Below are 27416 nucleotides of genomic sequence, written 5' to 3'. Positions count from 1 at the left end.
GCTCCAGAGTATAATATGACATTCATAAAAAGGCTCTCTGTGTCTTTATCACTGTTCTGTTGATGAAGGTCCCTGCTGCAGCTTGTAAGAGATGAGGGAGAAAAGTGAAAAAAAACCACTTCCTCACTCAGTGAGTGTCATTTACTGTGGTCTGATATCTGATATCTAAAAGTATTTGAAGTAGAGGATGAACAAGCATAAATAAATGTCAGCAACATGCGTGCAATCTGTTGTCAAGCAAATGTATACTGCAATACTTTTATAGGTGGTGTCTCGAGGTGTGTGCACCTCGTTTTCAATAACAGAGTTTACGCTGCACACTGGATTTCATCTAGACAAACATCTTAGGAGAATATGTTTGCTTTCTTTATAGCTTTTCTGGTGCATTACATGTTATTTTATTGAGTTTTACAATGCAGACTGCTCAGCCCTCTCTGGTCATCCTTAGTTGTCTTTACATCACACAGATAATTGACCTGACCTGCTGTGAAAGATAAGGAGACCCTTTATACATTGTTATACTTCTGTGTAAAAATGCATTTCTACTGTTCCAGTTTGGATGATTTGACCTTTTTGTTCATGCATGTTCAAAGTCCAGAAGTGGTAAGAGCTGCAGAAAAGGAAGTGGTTCATCGATGTGGCTCTCCAAACTGCAATGTGGCAGGCTGACACTCTACGTGCTGATGTCTTTGTTTTCTCTAATGCTACTGCAGGGATGATCAACCATTCAGACTGATCTGAGGGCTCTTTGTACACACTGAGCAATACACAGTGCACTAGTCAACCACAAAGCTTTACACAAGCTCACAGTGTGTCACTGTGGAAGTCATATATACAAAGGTCCCACCCTCTAAGATGATATATAACCTGTAACTACTCTGGCCTTTTAATGATGTGTTTTTCAACCACTGCTTTAAAGGATCAAAACATTTTTATATCTCTTTATTAAATTGAGTTCTTATGTATTTACATAATAGCCATTACATAACCATGATGACTACTTTATAACAATTATATTGTATAGGAACTCTTAAACCAGGGGTGTCCAGTATTGGTCCAGTGCAATGTTATAACCACCTTAAATAGTTTCAGCGCACCACTGTCTGGCTGAATTTGGGAATTCATTTTCTTAAACATAGTAGCATGCAGTGATGCAAAGCAGCAACATGCAAGTTGCCCAATAACTACAGTATAACTTTTTTTGGCTGTACCCACAGTGCATTGCATTGACTGTTAATTAAAGGTGATTAAACAATTAAACAAAAATTAGCATCGTTTCATTACAAGATTATGGCTCAATAATATAAATCCATTAAGTAATGAGTAACATGCTGTATGTGCGTTATAAGAACCATCACTTGTTTATAAATGTTTGAATTTGTTTAGTCATAAGAACAACATTAATTAAACTAAACAAATGTTTGCTTTTTGGTGTATTTTTTCTGTTCCTAGGATTGTGCAACATCAAATCGATGTTGTCAGTTCTGAGATCTGTTAGAGCCACTCCTCCAGCTTGTTGGTCACAGCCACAAGTGGAAGAATCTAAGTGTTTAATGAACAGAGAAACAGAATGTGGAGAAGCCTTAACTGAAATTAGGAGCCCCCGCATAAACCAATACTATTATGTAGCCAAAGACTCAGATAAGTAGTAATAAAAACTCTACACCAGACCCTCACCTGAACTTGTGTTGTTAAAGGTGATCTGTATCTATAGTGTGTAAAAACTTCAGTTTGTATTTTGGTGATTTAGTTTAGGTTCTGCACTGTTGTGTCTCTGTAGTATCAGATCAAGAATCAGCATGTAGCCTTAATATTAATCAACTTCAATTATGTGTTTGAATTTGGTGGTATATTAGAATAGAAGTGCTATAGTGAAAACAAATCTTATATGTGATATTTTCCAATATCATCCATGTTATTAATGGCAAGATAAATGATACATTATGGAAAAAGACACAGCTATCATTCTAAAGAGATGTCATGCCTTGGCTGATACCATCCCAGATCCACACAGCACACATAGTACACATTTCAATGACCACCCTCACCTGTACCTCATTATTAGCGCGACTATTTAAACCCCACAGGTGTGTGAGTTCAGTGCTTTACCTTGAATATCATAACTTACAGTTCAAATAACACTACAAATCTACACTGAATAAAACATTATGTGTAGTATACGGTCAAGCTCTAAGACACTGAAATATAGAAGTTTATGCAGTAATGGAAAAGTGATATGAGAGTGGCAACAGTTTTATTGCAAAATAAGGACATTGCAGTGTAGTACAATGTTTGGGAAGAACTAAAGCATTTACTTTAGTGTGCTGTGTGAATGTTGTCTGGATACATACACTTTGTTCTCATTAGCCAGAATCTATAATTGTGTCAAACTAATTGTGTTAAAGTTTTGTTTGATAAGTAATCGTACTAATAAAATTGTCAAAACATGGATTATTCATTATGTTTTTTGTACATATCCTAGTCTTAATAACTACCTATCTACTTACTAAGACACTTAAATACAACATTTTAATAATGTAATGGAAAAGTGACATCAGGATGGAGAAAGGGAAGACCTAACGGTGCGTAAACCTGACCCCTCTGTCATGGACAATGTCATGGACCCCTCTGTCATGGACATGCAGATAAAGGAGGTCTCCAACTGAAATGCTCAAAGAAAGGAACAAAAGTTAATTCTAAAATAAAAGTGCACAATCTACAACAAAAGATGCCAACGTGACATTCAATGACCGACAAAGTCATTGAAACAAAAGCAGGTTTACCTAAGGAACAACATGATGGCATCTTAACCCACATATTTTTATTTGTGTTGTCTGGAGGTGTGAGCACATCAGAGACTGGCTTGGTTTTCAATAACAGTCTACGCTGCACACTGGGTTTCATCTTAGACAAACAGTAGAATATGTTTGCTTTCTTTACAGCTTTTCTAGTGGATTACATGTTATTTTATTGAGTTTTATGATGCAGACTGCTCAGCCCTCTCTGGTCATCCTTAGTTGTCTTTACATCACACAGATAATTGACATGACCTGCTGCAAGAGCTAATGAGCCCCTTTATACATTGTTATACTTTATCAAAAATAGCAATGCTGTCTGCGCACTGCTGAGTTAGTTTGTGTGTATGACCACATGCTAAGTATGAGCTATGGTAGGCCTAATTATTTTCTGCTTTTAATGTACAGGGTTGGAGAGCTCTTACTAAGGTACTATTGGTTTTAATATACCAGGAATGCTTCATTTCTATTAATTCTGTTTCTCTGTTCTAGATATTTTGCTTGTAGTTCACTAGCTAGCATTAATAATGTACAGAGAGAAAAAGAGGCTTCTCTTGAGATGCTGCAGCTTTATCAGTTCAAGACAATTTTCTATATTATGAACTGATATGATCACATTATCACAGCAGTGCTAGATTACTGCTCTTTCTTTTATATATCTGGCAATTAACTGATTAAAGCACTGCTTGTTTTAAACATCCCTGTGTGCATGTCATTATTGAGGAAGCAGTCCTCAAGAAAAAAGGAGTAACATTACAGGTCTGGAAAATGTCTCCCTTTGCTGGCGAGAGACACAAGTGCAGCCAAACTCTACAGTATTTCTATGTTCTCAGTTAAAGTATAAGCATATAGCTTCAATAACCATAAATTAAGCTGAATTCTATGTTTCAAACGTAAAGACATACAGAATATAAGGGTGGCAATGTACTGTATGGTGATTATTGAAATATGATTTATTTTTTTTTTTTTTAACATCATCCAGCCTACTTCAAGATAAAATAGGTCATGAAAAATCATGATTATTTTTTTAAAAATGTTATAGAATCAAAAAAGTTAATTAAAAGATTTTGACACAGACAGGTGATGCAGTGTTGCAGTGGATATGGTTGTATGGCTTTTGCAAGTGACATTAACCTGCACGGCTTAGTGAGTTTCCAAATATGTATGGGTCCATTCATTCTAGAATTTTTGCTTCATACAGAAACGTGTTAGAGAAACTAAACCGGTTTGTCTTACTCTGGACTGCTGAGGGTATAAGGCCCTCCCAAATGAGCTCAGAATAAAACACATTAAAAAACATTACCCCATATGTATCACGGTACGGCCCATCCCCCCGAACGTCTCCTCGTATGTGAGTGTGTGTGTGTGTGTGTGTGTGTGTGTGTGTGTGTGTGTGTGTGTGTGTGTGTGTGTGTGTGTGTTCGTCAATTTGGCACACCCTCCCTGTGTCTCATACCTGCTCCTCATTGTCATTAGTTTACGTGTCTCTGTTGTCGTTGTTTGACCTCATTAGCCTGCGTGCTACGTCGTGTATGTTATATGTGAAAATAAAATGTGTGTTTCTGTTTATGCGACTCGTCACACCACGGAACTTGTGCGCCCGTCCCGAAGCCTCGTAGAGGCAGGAAGGAGGCAGCACCAGTGCCCACCCCAGAGACGGGAAAGGTGGCTGGAGTGCCTCCTGAGGCAGGACAGCAAAGGTGGCCAGCCCCCAAATCGACGAGGGGTGATTCCCCACAGGCGGGTTGGACTGCAGGCCAGCCAACAACTGGGGCCCAGAGCTCTCGCTGGCGTACCTGCACGCGTTAATTTGTTAAATAATGTTGTACCCGTCCCAGTCACTGTGTCTATCCCTGTCACGTTGTTTGTACCAGTCATTTTGTCCCCTTTGGTTTCTGTGCCTGTGCCAGTTAGTGTGTCCGTCAATCTTCTTATTCTAGACATATTCTAAATTCTATACAGTACATAGATACTGATAAAAGCTGAATTGAAACCTACTGATATGGCCAGTATACTGGATGCTATCATTTGAACTAAAAACTTAGAATCTTTGTTAAGTATCTTCAATTTATGTATCATTTTGTAGAAATTAGTACAAGAACATTTTTTCTGAAGTTTTCAAAGACTTTGTACAAAGCCTTGTCCTTTCAGAAAGTCATTATGTGCCTTAGCTGATGTACAGCATACATAAAGTCACATGTCCTGAAGCAGTGTGCCAGACTAAGAAGCACCATGAAGGGCTCTCATTGCTGTTTGTGGTTAGCAGATGACCATTTTCTCATGCTTCAGCTTAGGTAAAAAAAAACCTAATTTGCTCACTCACCGTGGATCTGCTGTGTAATAATACATACTTGTTTCCTGTAGGTATTTGAAAAGGCACAAATAGCAGCACTATAAAAACCCATACTGTCTAAACCCCCGCAATCTATGATTTAAGGAGAATTAATACATTTTGTCCTAATTTGTTCTAATATTTTATTCACAATTCTGAAATAAATATTTCATGCATTTTTCATTTTTATCTATCTATACAACAAACGTTTTCTTATTAACATGTTCATTAAGAGGCTAAACATTTTTAAATAAGTATGAATAGTTATAGGAAAATGTCTTTTTTGCCGTATCGTCTTTTTCATTGGGATGAGTTGAAAATCACAACCACATTAATAATTATTACATTTTGAAAAATGTTATTATTGTTTTATTTAGAGCGATCAATTCCTTTTATAGAGAACATCAATCTCTGTAGCATGTGAGCTCCAGAATGAAGGACACTAACAGATATGAAGAGGCTGAGGAGGCTGAGAGGTGAGAACATCTGTATGACAGCCCTCACAACACAACCCCATGCAAATGCAACAACTTCTCACAGGTGTATCAGTATCACAATGTCTCAAAATGAGCTAAAACCAAATGAGTGAAACAATCAAAAGCAGAGAATAAAGAGAATATTACAGCACATAATATTGTTGGACCCAAGGATCTTGAAAATTCAATTGTTTGTTACCAGTATCTATTTAATCTTCCTTTAAACTGGCTTTTCAAATTTCATGAAGATAAAAGTTCTGGTTAAAATTTTGAATAGAGTATTACTTCTTCTGTAAAGAATTTCATATTCCTTCATTCTCTGAAACTTTAATACCAATGTTTGCTTAAAGACCAAGGAACCCTCAATCTCTTATCTTCTGCTACAAATTTTGTTCCAGCAAAATTTCATACCTTTCCTTGTAAAATGGGTGGCCCTTTTGTAAAGATTATATAAGCTTTACTCTCAACAGCCAGAAAGTTGCTGCCCCTCTCATATTCTCTACCTTCCTGCTTTCAAACCCTCTTTGAGTCTGAGCAACCTATACAGCTATCTATCTAGTAAAAGCCAAAGCTATCTAGCTATCAAGTAAAAGATGGAATGGTTATTCTAAGGACACACACATAGCTGTCCTGTTACACTTAAATGTTAATTTTAATGTTTGTACATGTGGATCAATATACCGTATTGATTATCTTGGGATAACAGACCTAAGTTTGATTTTATAGATTTTATAGATCAGATGATCCTTCACACGTTAGAGCATCATAGTGACACCACATCTGCATCTTGTAGAATAACAAGTTAATTCTAAATGTATCAAAGCAAGCTTCACTGACCTTTCAAAGATACTAAATACCCATATGTTTATTTGACACAAATGACCATATTTTTCATAAATAAAAACTGTGGCATCCTAAACCAAATTCCTCATTTTTTCTTGATGGAAATTGTATGAGGAGACTGTTTCAGTTATATTGCACAACTCACATATACTAATAGAACATAATTAAAACATAAATAACAGGAGTATATTATTGTGATATAATTTATGCAAGTGCCACTATGTCACTATGTACATTTAAGTACTGTAAGCATATAGGTAGGAAACCTGAAGAAGAAGAGACAGACCTCCACAGATGAATTTCCTGAAAGTGACTCACTTGCCCTTTATCACTGTTTTTCTTCAACAGGACTTCTGCTTGTATGGGACAAAGTGACAAACACTTTCCACATTCACTGTGTGTCTTATATGTTCTGATCTGTAATTATTTGCTGTTGGTGGATGAAAGATAAATATCAGCAACATAAATGAGAATGTTTATCAAGCACATGTATGCAACAAATATTTTTGCATGCATTGCCTAAATATGTGTGTAGTTTCACTGACTTGTACCGATTCACCATGGAGAGAATCCTGTACAGCTGCATCGCTTCCTGGTACAGTGGTCTCAACCACATGATCTCAACCACAGGAACTTACAAAGAGTGGTGAGGTCACGTGACCTCTTCACAGGCAAATGTAGTGGTTGGTGACATATTGCTCAAAAAGGACTGAGAGAAAACAATAAGCATATGCAAAATTTATTAAATACACATCACAATGCAATAAGGCCACTTGACTGAGAATTCATAGGACACCAGCTACTCAACTAGTACAAACTTCCAGGGACTGATAATAGGACCAAAGCAAAATACACATGTGAATTATTCCAAAGCCTCAAAACACTCCATGCTACCAAAGGGAAAGATGCCCTAATAGTGCTCAGCCATCATGTTCAGCATACACGAGGCCCCCACGACCCCCTCGTAGCACCATATCCACACGGCATCTACTGCTAGCACGCACTTAAACGTGAACCCCCACTTGTAGGACCCTGCCTGCCGTTCAACACAGATACAGCAAGACAGGACCCTATCTGACACTTTACCTGCCAAACCTTGTAAAGCCTAATGGGTGTGTGCACATGACAAGGATTACCCATCTATGCATGAAACCTCACACTTACGCATGTGGAAGAGATGTCTATGTTTCATTTTAATTTAACATCACCACTGATGAAAAATTGTATTCATACATGCAGTGTTAAAGTCTTATGTAAGCATATCGTCAAGTTTGCCTTTATTGTTGACTAAGTTATTTGCGGGTATACCATAGCTGAAATATCATTCCTCCGGGACTCATTGTTCAACATGCAACATAAAGTTCAGAGATAAAACAATAAACACAGTTACAAAGGCACCTTGCAGTGCAGGATACAGGACAGTGCAAAAACACAGTACTGTTTACATAATTACTGTAAACATCATTGGCAGCAACATGGCACACAGTGTGGTATACTGGTTTAAAGAAAATATTCTATTATTAAGAGTCTGTGCAGTGTGGCTTGATTTGCTGTATGCAGTGTACAGTAGCAGCAGAATGTTACTGAATAATAGTCCAATGGGTGTCGGAGATAGCTCGGATACTCTGGTACCTTCTACCAGATGATAGGGTGAATAGTCCATGGGAGGGGTGGGAGGGGTCCTCTACAATGCCGGTGGCTCTGCAGGGTTTAATGTATACTGACTGAGGAAAAAACCATGCTGATGATACTCTTTGCTGTCTTCACTGACCACTGTAGGGTCTTGTGTCCTTGATGGTGTAGCTACCACATAGTGCTGCACCTACACAGCATGCTCTTATATGTTAGGAAAATGAAGTTTGGATCCAACACATTTGGCTCTACTAATCAGATAATCAGATAATACTAAAAGGCATGATTAGCTCAATCATATGTGCTGGAACTAAACTCTGCAAGGCAGCAGATCTCCTGGACTGGAGTCATTTTTTCTAACTCTATAATGTTTCACACTGAAGGCCCTCTACAAAGGAGTTGGTAAGTTTATTACACCATCCTGTAGTTAAAATGAGGATTTTCATAAGAATCATTTAAATATATATGACTTTTCAATACTGGCTTTTGAAATTCCCTGAATGCAGTTTCTAAGTGCTGATCGTGACCTTTCACACATACCCAGACCCATGTGCTCTCTGTCTGGCACTGCTGAAGACACGGAAGTGCTATTTCTTAACAAAGTGCAGCGTTTGATTAGATACTGAGCTAGTTTGGAATATGAATAAAGCGAAGAGCTGCTAAGCCAATGAGAATATTTTCACCATTCATGAGTGAATATCAGAAGAAGAACAGAACATTAATAATTTTGTGTTTGGGAAAATATATGTTTTTGCATTAATTCAGTGCATTAATCCTCAAGCATTACATTTTTACTTTGCACTGCTTAAGTAAATTTGTTACAAGTTAAAAATCAAATAAAAAATAGGATATATATATATATATATATATATATATATATATATATATATATATATATATATATATATATATAGGTAATACACACACACACTAATGTAGTTAATGCAGATTAAATTGTAATTTTAAGTGAATTAGAAAATATAAAACTAAAGCTTGAATAAATATTTTACTAAACCATGATAACTATAAATTTGCTATCATAAGAGAAATTCATAATTACATTTTTGTAAGATTTTATTATATTTATTTATTTATTTGCTCTTTTGAACATACCAGCTGTATGTTGGGGGCGCACATAATGAGTGGACCAATAGACCTGTCATACAAACTCATGCATATACAGTACATGTTAAGAAATGTTTTGTCCTATAAAGGTTTATTTTTGGAACGATAATGAGTTTTTAATAGCAATAGTTTTTTTTTTTATGATAGCAAAGAAACATTTATGAAAGAAAGACATAAGTAAACAAATAGGCTACAATAATAAGTTATAATGATATATAAGAATATTGAATTACAATTTTACATCAAAATGTATAGCGTACGACCAATGTGCAGTATGTGAGCCATCACTTAAATGTTTCACACTTGGCTAGGCATATGGGTAAAAATCAAGCCAAAAAGACTATAAAACATTAGGATGTTCATGGTGAGAGAAAATTAGAATAACAGAAAAATCTATTTATAAAAATGAAATTTAAATGTAAAAAATCCATAAAAAATTCCAAATGAGCATGCACCTTGTACTGTTATCACCCTTTTAAAAAAGATTATTCTTTTAATTGTACTATTTTGATTGTGGCTATTCAAAAATATTCAGCAGCATCAAGTGATCTTTACTAGATGATGTAAACTGGATACATCATTGGCAAAGTTACGGAGTATAAGCCTAAATATCTCTTTAGTTCAGATCCTGGTCCCTCCTGTCCCCTAAAGCCACAAGCTAGACTTCAGAAAACCTTGAGTACAGCAACAAAACAAGGAACGGAACAACATATCCTGTAAAAACTACATTTATCATAGTTCTCTGTGAGGCAGCTTTGACACTACTCGAGTCACTGATTGAAGATTTAAGTTTCACAATGTTGCACTTTCTTCAGACACCTAAAAGAGAAAGATGCTTTATAAGGTCTCTTCACACATAAATTAGAAAAACATACATTTTTATTCAGGTTTGCATGAATGGCTTAACCTTAGTGTTTAAGCTATTGAGAAAAATGTTCATTTGAAATGTTTATTTGATATGTCCTATAAGGCACATCTTTAAGAATACCCTACAGTTTCATCTAGGAAATGTTAAGGAATTGCTAGTGAACTGTCTTATCAACATGTCTGTAATGAATCACTCTTACCTGCTATTCTTTTTGCTGTGCCTTTTGCTAACCTGAGCATATGTTGAATCGGTGGGTTTAGTGGAATCACCTGGAAAAGAGGTAGAATGCAAAGACTTTTACACTGACTCAATGTCTAAAAACACTGCAGAATACCCCCTAGTGAGCAAAACATTGTTGAAATGGGATATACGACTCTGAAATTTGTTCATATTCCACATAATACAATCCTGGTAACAATTTGCGTTTTATTAATTTAATGCACATGTCAGTTCTATTGTTAAAACCTCCTACATCTTTGTAACATAGCCAATATTGTAATAAAATTTCAATCCTGTCTCTCTAACCCTGCTGCTGTGTCTCTTGTGCATGACTTTGTTTTTAGTCACTTGGAGTATTGTATTTCTCTTCTTGTAGGTATCAGTCCAAATGATCCAGAATGTTGTTGCACCTTCTAACTCACACTCACTGTCACAACCATATGACACCTGTTCTCTAAGATCTTCACTGGCTTCTTGTAAAATACTGCATCTAATTCAAAATCCTTATGCTCACTTGCAAAGCTTTTAATAATTTCATTCCTTCCTTACAAACCCAACTGTACTCTCTGCTCATCTTCAGCTGATCTGTTAACTGTTCCTTAGTCTAACATCCATAGGTTTGGTGAGCATCCTCCAGATCAGCTCCTCATCTCTGGGCTGCTCCTCCTACAGGCTTGTCAGTCAAATTTTCTCTGCATGTTCAAAATAAATCTCAGATCTTAAAACTTACCACCAACCTGCTCTCTACAACCCTGTTTCTATTTCTTGTTTGTCCTTAGGTATTCTCTGTTCTAGTATTAATGTAGCATCTCATGTATTATATTATTAAACACCCATTAAAGACTCTTGGCAATAAGTCACCAATAAATGCCTGTTTCCTTCTTGCTGCACCATCCCATGAAGCCCATCCATGTTTATTACGGGCCACTTAAAATTTCTGGTATGGGCCGCCATGGGCCCCACACAGAAAGCAGAAATGCTGGCTACCCTAGCAGCAGTAGCACAGGGCAAAGAGAGACACTTTGGAGTTTTCAGAAAGTGGGCACAGCTCGATAAGATCATACAGCTGTACAGTGGTGTAGAGCTTATTATGGTGCAGTACATCCTTGAGCAGCACCATGCAACGTCTATTCATAGGCATCTCAACACACACATGCATACTTGTTCTCTTGCTTCCACACACACACACCAACAGAACAGACATTCATATGCATATAGACATATCAGTATATTAGCACACACACTGACAGTCTCATCTTTTTCCCCTCATGCGCACTACCCCCATCACCCAGCAGTGTACATTCTACCCCCCATCACCTAGCAGTGAGTTTATATTCATTTATTTAGTTTAACTAGTTTTGTTGCTACTATTGTGACTATTGTACTTTTCTCTTCAAAAGTGAAAATTAAGTAAATAAATACATTTTAAATGGTGCTCTGTGTTCAATTGCCCACCACCACATTCCAGCACTTATGAAGCAGAGCTGTTTACATTTATGGTATTTACCTAATGCTTTTATCCAAAGCAACTTACAATTATGACTGAGTACAACTTGAGCAATTGAGGGCTAAAGGCTTTGTGCAGAGGCCCAACAGCTGGTCAGTGGTTGGGCTTGAACCAACAACCATCCCATTACAAGGCAAGGACCTCAACCATTGAGCTACCACTGCCCTCAATTACACATGTTTCAATTCTGAGTACATCATGTCAGTGCCCTCCCTGGTCTTCTCTAACAGTGCACAACAGACATGCATTAGCTTTCACACAATAAAGTAACATCTTATGGAACAGCTACGACAGTGACTTTTTTAGCACTACAGGAGCTGGAAGCATTTGGGCTATTAAATGCAAAAGTGAATCTATGATTCACAACAGAGTATATTCAGATATACTTTTTCAATCTCAGTCTCACCCGTTTGTTTTGGCTTCTTCATGGTTTTCATTTCAGTTTCAGCATAAGTCACATCACTGGGTCCTGGACCATCTGTGAAAGAGGGAAAAAAACCTCATTCTTTCCCCACCGTCATTTACCATCATAATCCTTTTAAAGAACTCTGCAGGGCATTACTCAGACATCCCACACTACAGGCCTTCTCCAGTCACACCCTGTAGTCTTCCATCAGGCAGACACTTCACTGCTTAACCCCACACAGACTACTCTCATTAACTATAAAGCTTAACCCAATACAAACTACTGTCCTTAACCAATTACAGTGATGTGTTTTGTGTGGTCTATAATTTCCCAGAGGCCAGAGAAAACATGGATCATGTTTTTCCGAGGAATTTCTATATTGTCCAGATTCCATTGGTATCTTATCACTTAGTATATAAAAAACATTTTCACTACTTTTGTTGCCACTTTTGTCACTAATGTTGTTAGAAACACTGACAAATTTACACATTTCCAAGATGCAAAAGTAAATTAGTGTTTAATAAAACCATTTTCTTGCTTTATCTGGCATTTATGAAGTGGAGCTGTGATGTTCTACTGCTTACCGTTTTCTGACTTCTGTTTCAGTTCTGAGTACATCACATCAGTGCCCTCCCTGGTCTTCTCTAACAGAGCACAACACACATGCATTAGCTTTCACCACAAAAAAACAAGGTATATATATTTCATACACAAGCCCATCGCCCCACCTGTTTGTTTTGGTTTCTTCTTGGGTTTCATTTTAATTTGAGCATAAGTCACATCACTGGGTCCTGCACCAGCATCTGTTAAAGAGAAAACAAACTGCTTTCCCTCATTTTCATTCTAATTTCATAATCTTTTAAAGCTGCAACATGTAAATTAGTGGAATTACTGAGTCCAGAGGAGAAATAAATATGGTAAAGTATCTTTGTGCACCTTCAAGCTACACTGTAAAGCCTAAAATATTCCAGAGTCATAGCAGTCAGATCAGATTTGGTGGGAATGTTTTGACCCATATCACATGCACATTCTTTTGTGTACTGACAGTTTTGAGTGAGAAGAATGTTCAGCTTTGAGTGTGAGGAGTGAGAGGTTTGGCTGTGAGGAGTGAAAGGTTTTAGTGAGAGGTGTGAGAGGTTTCAGTGAGAGAAGTGAAAGATTTCAGTGAGAGTTTGTGAGAGGAAGAAGAGGCTTGAATGGGAGGGATGAAAGGTTTGCTGGGGTGAGAGGTTACTTTCTTTACACATGTTTGCAAAGTCCATGTTTGAGTTTCAGACTAAAACAGCACATTTTAGTCTGAAACTTATAGTGACAAATATACTAACAAAGAGGATCATGTAATATTTATACATTGATTTCCAACCACATACACTACAGGACAAATGTTGTTTACGGTCAAACTCATCTCAAACCAACACTATAGGGTGCCGATCAAATGATTGTGGGGTACCTTTTGTCATAGCACCACAAACACAATTACATCATCTCCCAAATGTTTCACAATGCAGACCACACATGCTGCCATCTGACCAAAGAGCAGATTTCCAGTGTTCTAGTGTGCATTTGCTGCATTCTTTTGCCCAAGACTTTTGCCCTACTAGAGATCAGTAAAGCATGTATTTCAGCTGAAATCTGTGGTTCTGTAAACTGGTGATTTATTAGGTTAATGACTTTAATATGATTGTCCTTTTCAGTAGAGGTACCTTCCTTTCCTGGGGTATTTGCATAGGAGCCAGTTTCATTGCAGCAATTGGTGGTTTTGGCAACTGCATTTATTTAAAAAAAAAAACTTTCAGAGGTTTTGCTATTTTCCTAACTGACTGGCCATCACTTTTTAGAGTAATTATGGTCTGACTTTGTCTTTGCTTAGTTCAGTGTAAGATTTTGACCAGATAAATCCCTTGGTATCTACTCTACCTTGCTAAATATAAATAATTATCTCAGGTATTTAGACTAAGGATGGTTTTGAGAATGTATAGCATTTCTGTTATCTTTGTATTCTTATAAACTGTTGTATATGTATTTTCATAAATAATTACGTGAAAATTACTATACGAAAGAGAAATATTTAATTTTTGTTAGGTGTGTACAAACAGATACTGTACATTAAGTGTGACTGATACCGGCATCAAACAGACATTACTGTGAATAATCTGTCAACAATCATTAAATGAACTATAACCCTGGGTTACAGTTATTGATGGTGGTAAAAAACATGGATTAACATTATAGTAGTCACGTGAACCTTATAGCTCATAAAACAAGGGCAAATTCCAAACATCCAACAACTGATGGTATATTTCTATCTTCAAGTCTGCAAGATACAATCTGTTAGTTTCTCTCCAAGTCTCTCTCTTACACACACACACACACACACACACACACACACACACACACACAAAAGATTGTAGTAAAATTGTTGATATTGGTCTTTATTCCTTTGTTTTTGTGTTTTTTGCTTTAAACCTTTGAGTAAACCACAACACTTGACCCATACATAGTATCATCTGTTTAAAATAATAATAATAATAATAATAATAATAATAATAATAGGGTTCATAATTTAGGGTGGTACTGTATGGAAAAAAGAGACAGTGTTAAGTGTCCCTCCATTCAGTCTTGTGTTCTTTTAAAATAATTTGTATTAGGTGGTATGTACCTTTACTGTGAAGTTTCAAGTTTTTCAGCTCTTTTTTTGAGTAAGTTCCATCAGTTGGGCCTGTTAATGTATTATCTGACATCAACATCGGATGTCAGATATTTAGAAGTCAGTTTAGATAAGCAGAAAAGCAAAAAGTCAGTGTTCTTACTGCGGATATGCAGAGTTCTTACTATTTCCTGTGTGTTTTGTTTTATTATTCACAGCATATACATACGTGTCATTGTTGGATGAAGCAGTAAAATCATTACAAACATAAAAGGGCAGCCATTAAAGTAGTAAATTTATTTGAGGTGAACTCTACCTGTAATCCTGTTACCAACATTGGCATAAATCAGATCACCTCCTATTAAAGAGGAAAGAAGGCAGTGTAAATAAAAGTGTTCATTTGAACAAAAAGCTGGTGGGTTCAGTAGAAACACAAACCAACCTGCTTGCAGCAGTGAGGTTCCTGAAAGAGAGCTCCCAGGCCCAGTCCAACTCTGCCTCTGGCCCGTGGTCTGGCTAGTGTTCTCTTGATGTCCAGTAGGGGGAGACAGAGATCTTGTACCTCCTCACACAGTAAAGCAGTTGCAACGTTAATAGGATCACTGTTCAATTTCATTTAACAGTTAATGGAAAATGGATAAAAATACCTTTTATGCTGTAAATTGACAATGTTTCTGGCAGCAAGAACACAATCACCATGGTGTACATAAATAATTTGTCTTTAAATAGTCTGTGTATAATTGTCATATGCTACAGATACATGGATGCTTTCAAACCTTTGTTCTTCTTGTAGCTCAGGAACAGGATAAGTATGATAATGAGCAACAAGGTTAAACTGAGTCCAACAGCCGGTCCAACTATTACACCACTGGATCCAGGACCTAAGCCTGTGGAAGCGAAGTGACATAAGTATGAATTTACATTCAGAACACTTTACTGAAATAATGTAAAATAAATCAAATATCATGAAAAGGATTTCTCACCTCTGACTGAGACCCAGCTCTTTGGTGACTCTTTTCTCTCTGGGTATTCACAGTGGTAGAGACCCTCATCTGATTTTAAGATGGCATGGATGATTATCTGTCCTGTGGTCTGGTTCCAAAAGAGTGATCCATCTTTATAGAAGTAAGATATGAGGTTAGAAGATGTTTTGTTCAATAAACATCGTAGAGTCAGAGAATCTCCCTCAGTCACAGGATGTACAGGACTGTCTAGGATCACATCACCATCTGTAAAAGAAATGCAGAAAACATAAAATGTGGAAAATACACACAAGTATTTTCACATGCATGAAATATTATTCATCTAATTCTACAAATAAATATAGTAGAGTTATTATATTCTATCACTAGTCCTATGGTTCCTGTGATAAAAATGACTGGAGACCCACCATGCACTGTGATGTTGACAGGTTTACTGCTCCCTAAAGACTTAGACTGACACCAGTACACTCCAGTTTGGGCTGTGGAGAGAGAGCTGATGTTGCATGTAGATCTTGTAACTGATCCCTTGCCTGGTGGACAATTTGACAAACTCCTATTTTGTGTGTATTGCATGACTCTCCATGTAGTAGAGTTCCTCTGGTCCTTACAGCTCAGTGAGAGAGAGTGACCACTGAAGTGTTGAGTTCTGTTGGGAATGATGATCAGAGAGACTAGAGAAGACACATCTGCCAAATCAGACAAAACAAATGTTGCACAATACTGTTAAACTTATGCCACATACACGAACTGTTCACTGTACTATAGGAAAACTGATAGTTTAACTGATAGAAAATACTCAGACATTCATACTCTACAGTACTTTAAAATAACTAAATGATGGTATTTCTGTATTTAACCACCTTACTCCTAAACAAACCCTGTACACACCTGAGCTCAGTTCTCATCTCCTCACACTCTCTATTCACTCTGAGCCTTTTTGCAGTCCTTAATTCTATAGCTTTTTCTTAACCCTGTATTGATAACTGCATTGTCTTCATACAGTGTAATGTTAGCTGTATTGTCTTCTTAACACTGTATTGTTAACTGTATTGTCTTCTTAACACTGTAATGTTAACTGTATTGTCTTCTTAACTCTAAAACCAGCCTTGTGCCTCCACTGTTATCTGCATGTTGGTTATATGTTCAGCTGTATATAGTATCACTATCGCAGAAACTCCCTTACCAGTAATGTTTACCCAGAGCGCATCACTGAAGTGTGTGTAGTAGACTGGATTTCCTCTGCCAGCTCTACACCAGTACTGGCCTCCATCAGAAAGCTTCACTGCACTGATGGTGTAGGAGCGTGTTGCAGTGTTGGTCTCATTCTCAGGGTTCTGTGTGTGTTTGGACCAGTAAAACCTCCATCCAGTAGACTGCACCAGCTTACAGTACAGAGTCACTGGGTTTCCCATCAGTGCAGCTCCTTGAGGGCTAGATGTGAGTTCAGGTTTAGGTTTCACTGCTGATGGAAATGAAACAAACGGTTCAGCTCATAAATTAAGTTCACATGCTGCTTCCAGACGCTTTACCACAGTCATTATATAACAGAGTGACACAATCTATTAGGATGTAACATCTCAGCCTAAGTGCTGATACAGATCTGATCTCATGGTGACCTGAGGCTAATAGTGGAGGTAAATCAGACTGATGGACTGCAGATATTTAGTGTCATCTGTAGTCATATTATGTTGTAGTTAATAATAACTAAAGAGTTGAACACACTCACCTGATGCAGTCAGCGTAACAGCATCACTGGTGTAGGAGTAGCGGGATCCTCCTGCCTCTGTTCCTCTACAGGTGTAGTTACCTGTATGAGACTCTTCAGCACCACTGATTGTGTACACCTGTTCTCTGCTGACAGGACTGAGTGAACCCTTTTTCTTCCAGCTGTACTGCCACTTAGAGACGCCTCTTCTCTGTATGTTACATCTGAGAGTGACAGTCTCTCCCTCAAATACCTGTGGATCAGGCTTTATGGAGGCCACAGCTTTTGGTCTCGCTGTGGAAAGATCATCAAAACCACTGAATAATTGCTTTTTTTTGGTGAAGTTGTTTTCATGTATATGCAGATAATGGAAAACAGAAAGAAGGCTATTTCTAAACCTTTAACTGTTACTAAAAGAAATAATATGTAACAGTAGATAAACATGAAGACTTTCTCAAATTGTGAAAATGACAAATAAATGTTGTAAATAACCTCCCCAAATTGCATTAGGCATTACTAATATAAACAAGAGCGGGTGTTGAATTCCAATAAAATTATTCATCTCAAATTTCAGCCAATGACATTATTCATCTAATATCTAAGCACAATGGTTAACATGGAAATGTTAAGGCCACATCAAGATCCGTTTACAAATGTGACAAAGGTGGAATCCTGACAAGGAAAACTTTTTGGGGAATTCAGTGATGTACTGATTTTATTACTCCGTTAAACCAAGCGTGGTGGAAACATACTGCACAGGTTGTAAAAAAACCAAACAAATTAGTAGTCAAAATTGAGTGTGAGCAATAGACACATGGCACATACTTCATTTGGTGAATAGGAGTAATTGCTGAGTATTTTTTTCATATATTGTCATGTTGTATAATTGCACTTTTTGTCTTGATTTGGGGATCTATATTTCTGTGTAAGTGTTACATGTGATGAATCAGTGGGACCTGCAGGAATTATTTTTGTGGGTGGAGGGGCAGGTGGTAGAGAAAGTTTTTGGGGTGTGTGATAAAATGAAATACAGCATATAGGAATTTCAGGTACACAAGTTAATACAATCTGATATTGTAAGGGTTGGCACCAGGCCGAGGCCCCCTCCGGCCACCAGAGGGAGGCCGCGAGTCAGGCACACTACTAATCAGGCTGGGCTACACCTATATAAACTCAGTGACCCAGTCACTCAGTGTGGGGTCTTTGCTAAAGTGTTGAGCCAAGCTCCTACCTGGTAACTTTTGTGTATTGAGGTCTGTGAGCCCTTGTGCTGCACCTCTCTTCAGCTCTGTGAGGGTGTCTTTGTTATTACATGTCCCCTCCCCTCTCCAGTTTTCCCTCTCAAGTCTGTCTCTCTCCCAGGGCTCCCCTTAGCCATTAAAGTTCCTCCCTGTTTTCTGGTTTTGTTTGGGAAGGTTAAGTTTTGTTTTCCCCAGGTCATCGGGGTTGCCGTTCTTCCCGTGTTGTGCTTTGTTCTCCCTTATTCCATGCTTGGTGTGGTGTTTAGTTTTTCCTCTCATTTTGCCTGTTCTAAGATCTAACTGTTTTGCACACGGGCCACCATCATTAAAGCGTGGTAGCTCACCCAGTAGACTGTTGGTGTCATCTGATCTGGGTCTGAGCCCCATTATAGATATTCACTTGAGAATAACTAAGGAGTCATTAACTGACCTATCAAATGGCATTTTCAGTTGCTTTTAACTTTCACAAGCTGAATGCAACCTGACCCAAAAGAATGGTACTAGTAAATAATGAAAGGTTTAATTCTCATTGGCTTTAATTCCTCCAACACTAAATGAGGCTCGAGAGTATTAAATGCAGAACTAAAATCAACAAAAAGCAAGTATGCATATGCCATAGGGTCTTCTAGATGCTTCAGAATAAAATGTATTTAATGGTTTTAATATCATGTTGCCTTAGGAACTGGTATACTATTACTCCTATAATCTCTTTCTGGTAGACAAGGAATTGCTATAGTCGGATTAAACAATTAAATAATACAATTCTGCCATTCATTTTTGTAAAAATGGCTTATTGGAATGATGTAATGAATATGGTTATGCTTTTCTATGACAGAAGCATAACTATGACATTTGTGTCTTTTAAAGCTAAGAAGGATTTGCAAAATGTATACAAAGTGAAAAATTTTCTTTACTCGTTAATAAGGATACAAAAGCAACTCTTTCTCTGGTCACCAATCTCACAGACAAACTCAGCGGACATGTGTTGTAAAATATAACAGGAATGTGTATCCAGGAATAATTGAAGATGTGGATACAGAGAACTGCACTCTTGTCCAAACTATGAGCCGTGTAAGACATAACTGCTTCTTTTGGCCAGTGAGGGATGATATTCTGCAATATCTGGAAGAAATTGTGCTCCCATGTTGAAATATGAGATGTCAAGGAGGTCTTTGGGTTCTAAGAATCATAACTAAAATAGAGCTCATGGATATTACTGGACATACATGTGCTCTCTGACAACTCGTTTTCTCCATTTCTTTTTCTCTCAGTTTCTCTCTCCACCTTTCATCTCTCTATAATCTCACGTGGTAGTTTAGTGGTTAAGGTACTTGACTTGTACTTGGTAGTTTGCTGGTTCGCACCCACCACTGCCAAGAAATCCAATCCCATGGATCAAGAAAACCTAGTCATTTCATTGTCATTGGCCTACAACACTCGTGCAGGGCAAAGCCAGCAGTACACTAAAAAACACATTCTCTCTCAGTGCCATCCAGATGGTTTGGCATCTGAACGAGTCATAAGGACAGACATTTTCTTTTTTTGTTTGATAAACAAAATAGTATTGTTTGGTATTGTTTGATAAGCATGCTCTGCCCTGTTAATCACTCTCACAGGTTACTTAAACAGATTTGATTTTCTTTCCATTCTTTTTCTTTATTTATCAGTTAGCCACTTCAGTCCACATGAATCTACTTTGAGTTAATTTGTTTCCGTTACAGTGTTTGTTACATATTTTGTAATATAACGATTTTAGTGAACTCAGTACCTCTGGTCATTAGTAGAATCGTAATCAATGATTTATATGCATGTTCTCCTATTTCTGTTTATCCAATAAATATACCCTTAGAAATAACTCTTGTGAGTAAAGAGTGGTATTCTACTTTTTGGTAGATGAGACATCATGTTATCGAAGTGGTGACCTTTATGGGTTGAGACTGAATTAATAATCATTAATACATTAATTTAAATGATTTCATTTTCCCTGGTAATCAGGGTGGTGCCCAATTATTATCAATTTGGATGGACAATTTATGAAAGTTTTATATTTATCTATGAAAATATCTCATAGATCTCATAGAACATAGATTGCTTTATTATTCCTTAACTTATAGTACTGCTATTCTGTATCTCACAGTGTAGTGTATGGGGTTAAATAATATACCCATTATTAGGTACACGTGGTCTACATTTAACAGTTACATTTATATCTCCGTCAATGTACAATATCAAATATCAGAATACTGCCTTTGCTTATTTATGAAATCTCAACACTGATGCATGTGTGTGACTTCAGGAAGAGAGTGGCAGAGGGGCTTGTAGAGACAAAAGTGCAGATACATAAATCACTATGCAGATGAAAATATAAAACATCACTTACCAGCTGCTGTGATCTTGACTACGTCACTGTAATGTGTGTAGTATTGTCCCCTTCGTGCACCGCAACCATATTCTGAAGTTGCTTCTTCAGAGACTGTCACATCCATTATATTGTTTTTTCTTACAGTGGTCCATGATTTTGGCTGCTGAGGGTAAATGTACCATAAAAACATCCATCCAGTAGACTGCTGTACCTCACAGCTTAGAGTAACAGTGTCTCCAGTGTAGACAGACGTCTGAGGCTTAACCTTCACAGTTGGTTTGGGTTTTGCTGTTAATATGAAATGAGGAAGGTATTAGAATCTCCATTTACAACACAAGGGGAAACTTTATTATTTGTGGAAATAGCAGCATTTGTGCCTAATGTGGCATTTAGATTCAGTGAATTCATTTAGATTCAGATACTAAAAAAGCTGCAGTGGTGAAGGTTGGACGTATAATTTATTATTAAAATTATCAAAGTTGCATAACAGGTATGAAGTATTCCAAAATGAATGCTTGCTGGGTTTAACCAGCTTTTCCAAGTTTCATTCATACTGAACCAAATCCTGCTTATGCACAATATATAAGCACCACCAATCTCTGTATGTATAAAAACAATGATGTATTACAATGAGAGACAAGTGCCAGTGGAGTAGGAAGGGATATATGAATAAATTGAGACTATTTACACTTGGTCTTTTCATGCATCGTGTATCAGGAATGTCCAATTGAAAGCAAACTGTACATTGTACTATCACATCAGTTTGATCACCATAATTTTAAGAGAGCAAATTCATTATGAAGATGTTGGTCTCTGATTGCAAGTTCAAAATAACAGTATTCTTTTTTCACTTTTAAAATAATTTGCTGTTGCCAGTGAAACTTTATAGTGACGGCACAATGGGAGTCACTGAAAGGAGCAGTGAAGGGGATGTGTAGGGTCCTTTATTATGGAAGCAGCATCTTTCCTCTCAACACACCATCTGTACAGCTCTGATAGTGGACTTTGCCTTTCTGATTATTTATTCTCACCTGGTTTTACTCTTGGCAGTGAGAAAGGTGCACTAGGATGTAATATTGCAAAGTTGATCTGATTCAACAAGGGATTTAATCAACGAATTAAGCATTGTTGATATTTCATATATACAAAATCATCATGTTGGGAGAAGGACAAAAATTCATTTATTTCTGTGTTCCTATATTTATAGGCTTCAACCTGCTCTACTACCCTGAATTTCATCTCTAGAGGTTCAAAAAGAGGATGAAAAGAGTTAATTTCTTGATTCTGTACACAGCACAACTACTCAGTAGTAGCTGAGGACACTTCTCCAAGTGAAGGGTAGTCCTCATACTATGTGTCACACTCACCCTGAGACACAGAGTGAGCAGCATTTATGCAACATTTATGGCACACAGTGTCTCTACCTGGGAAGTTTTTCCATGAAACTTTCTTCCCTACAAGACATCTACCACGGTCTTATTGTACAGGTTCTGTTTGATTTGGTTGACAGTTTTTTTGTCACATCTCTCATACTTTTGATACTGAGATGAATTTCTGATTGTCATCTTGCTTCTGATGGCATCTCATTTCATGTCAGGGGTTTTTCCTGCATCTACACTACAGTATAACACAGCGTGTTGATTTTTCACAGTCTCATTTCAACATACTTTTAGTATAGACAAGGCTAGAGCTAAATCAGCATCTACCTGAATAAGTTCAGTCAGTGTCTGTTTCCAACTTTTGTTCTTTCCCTGATTAATTCTTCAATATTGTGCTAAAATTTCAATGCTTTGATCATTTATGAACAGCTATGATAAATTCCATTGTACTTTCCCCTCTTCCTGGCACTGATAATTAAACTGGGCTCTCTCAAATACTGTATGATGTTATGCTTACCAAAACAGAGCTGCGTTTTGATGTATTTCCTTTTTGTCTAACTCAATCATTGACATACAGAGAATACTGTCTGCATCATCTCCCACAGCCAAGATTTCACCTGGTGTTCTTTCGTTTTTAATACGCAGTTGAGATTCACTGTCAGATCCATGTGGGCCACTCTGATGTGTTGGATAAGTTAAAGGGCCCTAAATGTGTTATGTGTATTGCCAAAACTGCCATTATCTTTTTTTCAGTGGGTTAGTAGCTAAACTGGTAATATTTTAGTTGGCATTATGAGTCTATGTTATGTATTCATGTTTTGCAAACAATTTGTCCTCTCTTTTATGTCTGGTGTTCCAGATATGGCTAAACATGGATTGTTAAAATAAAACACAGACATATGTGACTTACACAACATTGCCAACTTTATAACCATCTAAAAATAGTGCTTATTTAGCAGACACTGAGGCACAAGTGGATTCTCAATGACCGGCACATCTATATGAACAAAGATGGATTCAACACACAGTATTTCAAATTAAAATAAATTATATGAAACCATGAATCAGACAAAACTCCAGACAAAAGCTGGTAACAAAATTAAGACTAGAAAACTTGAGAAACATGAAAGCTTCAGTAGAACCTCTGAATAAATAGTCGGATTGGAAGAATCAAAACAAAATGAAAGACACGTATCGTGCAATATGTTGTTATCAATCGGTTAAACACTTTGTCACTACTGGGTTTCTCTCTTACCATCAACAGAAATTGTTGAACCCTATTTATCATTTACACCAATTCTGCTCTAATGTGTTAATTCCTGACCTACTGAGCGCACCATCAACCATATGCCACATTTATCACTTAACTAGCTGCTTCCCCCAGCTGCATTTCACACTGTACGTCTCAGCTTGCACAACAATGCCAACTTTTGTCACCCTGTAAAAAGGTGAAAACAAGTGGTGAGGCCTGGTAGGCAACACATAGCTCAGATGATCAAAGTTGTGTAACCAGTGTAAAATATTTGTATTCCAAGGGTGATGTTGGGTGATCTTGTTTTTCCTCTTGATGTTTCATGAGTGCTGAACCAAATCCTGCATAGTGTACAGAATATGTGCATAAGCAAGTACGAGCAGAATGCAGCATCAAAGGGCTTTTCATGCCACATTAGAGTTTGCCATTATCTGTCTCTTTTAACATGTTTCTACACAGTCAAGAGTGTATTATAGTGAGCCAGTTCACAACCACATCCTCTCATTATAATTCCTCTCAGGCTCCCTGTTTTAGCACCAGAATGTTCTACATTTTGCAGTAAAGCTAAATGTATTACACTGCCTGATGCTGGATCATGTTAATCACACTGCTGTCATTGAAGTAATTTATACCAAATTTCCAGCTTGTTGCTCAATTTATGTTTCACATTCTGTGCACCTCTGTACTCATCTCTGTACTGTGCTTATCTCTGTACTTATTCTAAAAAGTGCCAGTGGAGCAGCAAGGGATGCAGATAAATAAACTCTGTAGTAAAGCATCATCATAAATTACCAAGCAATACTAAACAAGTATTTATGTCTGATGAGGGTGGATGAATCTGGCCTAAAACTCCACAAACACTGTAGCAGGAAAGGAAAACTAGCAGGTTTTATGACAGTGTGATGATAAATGGAATGGATGAGCCCTTCACAATTAAATCATTTATAAAGAAATAAAGTTTATAAAGTTTGCTCACTTTGCCTATTATAAGATGAAAATTAAAATGATTAAAACAACTGTAAATAAAATATTTTCTTTGATCACATTAAGGTTAATAGAGTGACTCCATTGTAAGGATGTGTGTTTCTAATCACTCTCAATGCATATGTACTGACTGCATGCTGAGATGAGTTTACTGAACATTGATCACACTCACTTCTCTGATGCCTCTGCTCTCATTTAAATAATTGATGAAGAAATATTTAGGTTTGTGAATTGTTTGGTATTTTTTTGCATATTATACTGTAAATATTAAAATGATTAAAATAAAGTTTAAAAAGTTTTTAAACTTTATTTAAACTCCATTGTAAGGATGGACGAAGGACAAACATATCAGCATTCGCAGAAAACCAGGTAGGTGACCACGGACAACAGGTTACAAACATAACATGCGATACTATCGTGAACATAAAAATGTAGTTGAACATAATCAAACATGAACTTGATAAAAGACGGACAACCCTGTTCTCTCCTGCAACAGTTTAAATACACTCAGACATTAGAGACAGAAGCCGGTACAAGTGTGTGAAAATGGGCGTGGTCACAAACAAAGAGACAAACTCCCACATCACGCGGTGGTCTATACCACGTGACCAGGGGGACTGAGAGCAGTCGGTGACAGTCTAATCACTCTGTCAATACATAAGTACTGAGTGCATGATCACACTCACCTGATACAGTCAGTGTAACAGCATCACTGGTGTGGGAGTAACGTGATCCTCCTGTCTCTGATCCTCTACAGGTGTATTCACCTTCATGAGTATCTTTAACACCACCGATACTGTACTCCTGTTCACTACTGACAGTTCTCTCTGAACCCTCTTTCGTCCAGCTGTACTGCCACCTATAGACTCCTCTTCCCTCTATGTCACATCTGAGAGTGGCAGTCTCTCCCGCAAATACCTGTGGATCAGGCTTTATGGAGGCCACAGCTTTTGGTCTTGCTGTGGAAAGATCATCAAATCCACTGAATAATTGTTTTTTTTAGTGAAGTTGTTTTCATGTATATGCAGATAATGGAAAACAGAAAGAAGGCTATTTATAAACCTTTAACTGTTACTAAAACAAATAATATGTAACAGTAGATAAGCATGAAGATTTTCTCAAATTGTGTAAATGACAAATAAATGTTGTAAATAACCTCCGCAAATTGCATTAGGCACTACTAATATAAACAAGAGGGGGTGTTGATTTCCAATAATATTATTCATCTCAAATTTCAGCCAGACATTATTCATCTAATATCTAAGCACAATGGTTAACATGGAAATGTTAAGGCCACATCAAGATCCGTTTACAAATGTGACAAAGGTGGAATCCTGACAAGGAAAACTTTTTGGGGAATGCAGTGATGTACTGATTTTATTACTCCGTTAAACCAAGCGTGGTGGAAACATACTGCACAGGTTGTAAAAAAAACCAAACAAATTAGTAGTCAAAATTGAGTGTGAGCAATAGACACATGGCACATACTTCATTTGGTGATTAGGAGTAATTGCTGAGTATTTTTTTCATATATTGTCATGTTGTATAATTGCACTTTTTGTCTTGATTTGGGGATCTATATTTCTGTGTAAGTGTTACATGTGATGAATCAGTGGGACCTGCAGGAATTATTTTTGTGGGGGGAGGGGCAGATGGTGGAGAAAGTTTTTGGGGTGCGTGATAAAGTGAAATACAGCATATAGGAATTTCAGGTACACAAGTTAATACAGTCTGATATTGTAAGGGTTGGCACCAGGCCGAGGCCCCCTCGGGCCACCAGAGGGAGGCCTCGAGTCAGGCACACTACTAATCAGGCTGGGCTACACCTATATAAACTCAGTGACCCAGTCACTCAGTGTGGGGTCTTTGCTAAAGTGTTGAGCCAAGCTCCTAGCCGGTAACCTTTGGGTATTGAGGTCTGTGAGCCCTTGTGCTACACCTCTCTTCAGCTCTGCGAGGGTGTCATTGTTATTACATGTCCCCTCCCCTCTCCAGTTTTCCCTCTCAAGTCTGTCTCTCTCCCAGGGTTCTCCTTAGCCATTAAAGTTCCTCCCTGTTTTCTGGTTTTGTTTGGGAAGTTTTAGTTTTGTTTTCCCCAGGTCATCGGGGTTGCCGTTCTTCCCGTGTCGTCCATTGTTCTCCCTTATTCCATGCTTGGTGTGGTGTTTAGTTTTTCCTCTTGTTTTACCTGTTCTAAGATCTAATTGTTTTGCACACAGGCCCACCATCCTCAAATTATTTACACATATAACATAGTGCCTTTCTAATACCAAAAGGCGCTTTACAATCTAGAATCTAGCTACCTCGCTACATTTCGCTAAACTATGAAGTGCACCTTTATTTTTTGGCTATAGTTAGCACTGCTTTGTTATTTAAATGATTGTGAATCATGATGGAGGATTTTGCTAATGTTCACACAATTAACTGAGGTGCTTTCTGTATTAATATTAATATTAATACAGAATTAATATTAGCTAGCTAGTTATATATCTATGTTAACAATAACAGCTATCTACCTAGCAACCTAGTATAGTACCTACCTTATTTGCATCTGTACACAAATAATGCATTTGGTGTCTTTCTATAAAAACATACAGTATGAACTCATAGATAGATCTAGATAGATAGATCTTTTTTTATCCTTTTAGAGAAGTTTAGAG

At 37.4% G+C, this 27416-nt stretch overlaps 1 protein-coding gene across 1 annotated transcript in view; it reads right to left on the bottom strand.

The window, feature by feature from the left end:
* Positions 1-27416, bottom strand: part of LOC145643529 (Fc receptor-like protein 5) — a 76191-nt gene that overhangs the window by 36893 nt on the left and 11882 nt on the right. The window contains exons 3-14 of the mRNA XM_081695038.1: positions 21160-21429; positions 17560-17832; positions 17017-17295; positions 16241-16519; positions 15834-16079; positions 15627-15737; positions 15293-15412; positions 15167-15208; positions 14863-14937; positions 12932-13006; positions 12788-12847; positions 12204-12275 (exon numbers count right to left, since the gene is read on the bottom strand). Coding sequence (XP_081551164.1) covers positions 12204-12275; positions 12788-12847; positions 12932-13006; positions 14863-14937; positions 15167-15208; positions 15293-15412; positions 15627-15737; positions 15834-16079; positions 16241-16519; positions 17017-17295; positions 17560-17832; positions 21160-21429 — 1902 coding nt within the window. The remainder of the gene's footprint in view (positions 1-12203; positions 12276-12787; positions 12848-12931; positions 13007-14862; positions 14938-15166; positions 15209-15292; positions 15413-15626; positions 15738-15833; positions 16080-16240; positions 16520-17016; positions 17296-17559; positions 17833-21159; positions 21430-27416) is intronic.

This window comes from Electrophorus electricus, chromosome 13 (genome assembly GCF_041902795.1).
Source record: "Electrophorus electricus isolate QZ-2024a chromosome 13, ASM4190279v1, whole genome shotgun sequence".
Taxonomy (NCBI): Eukaryota; Metazoa; Chordata; class Actinopteri; order Gymnotiformes; family Gymnotidae; genus Electrophorus; species Electrophorus electricus.
This window is presented reverse-complemented; position numbering and strand designations above follow the sequence as displayed.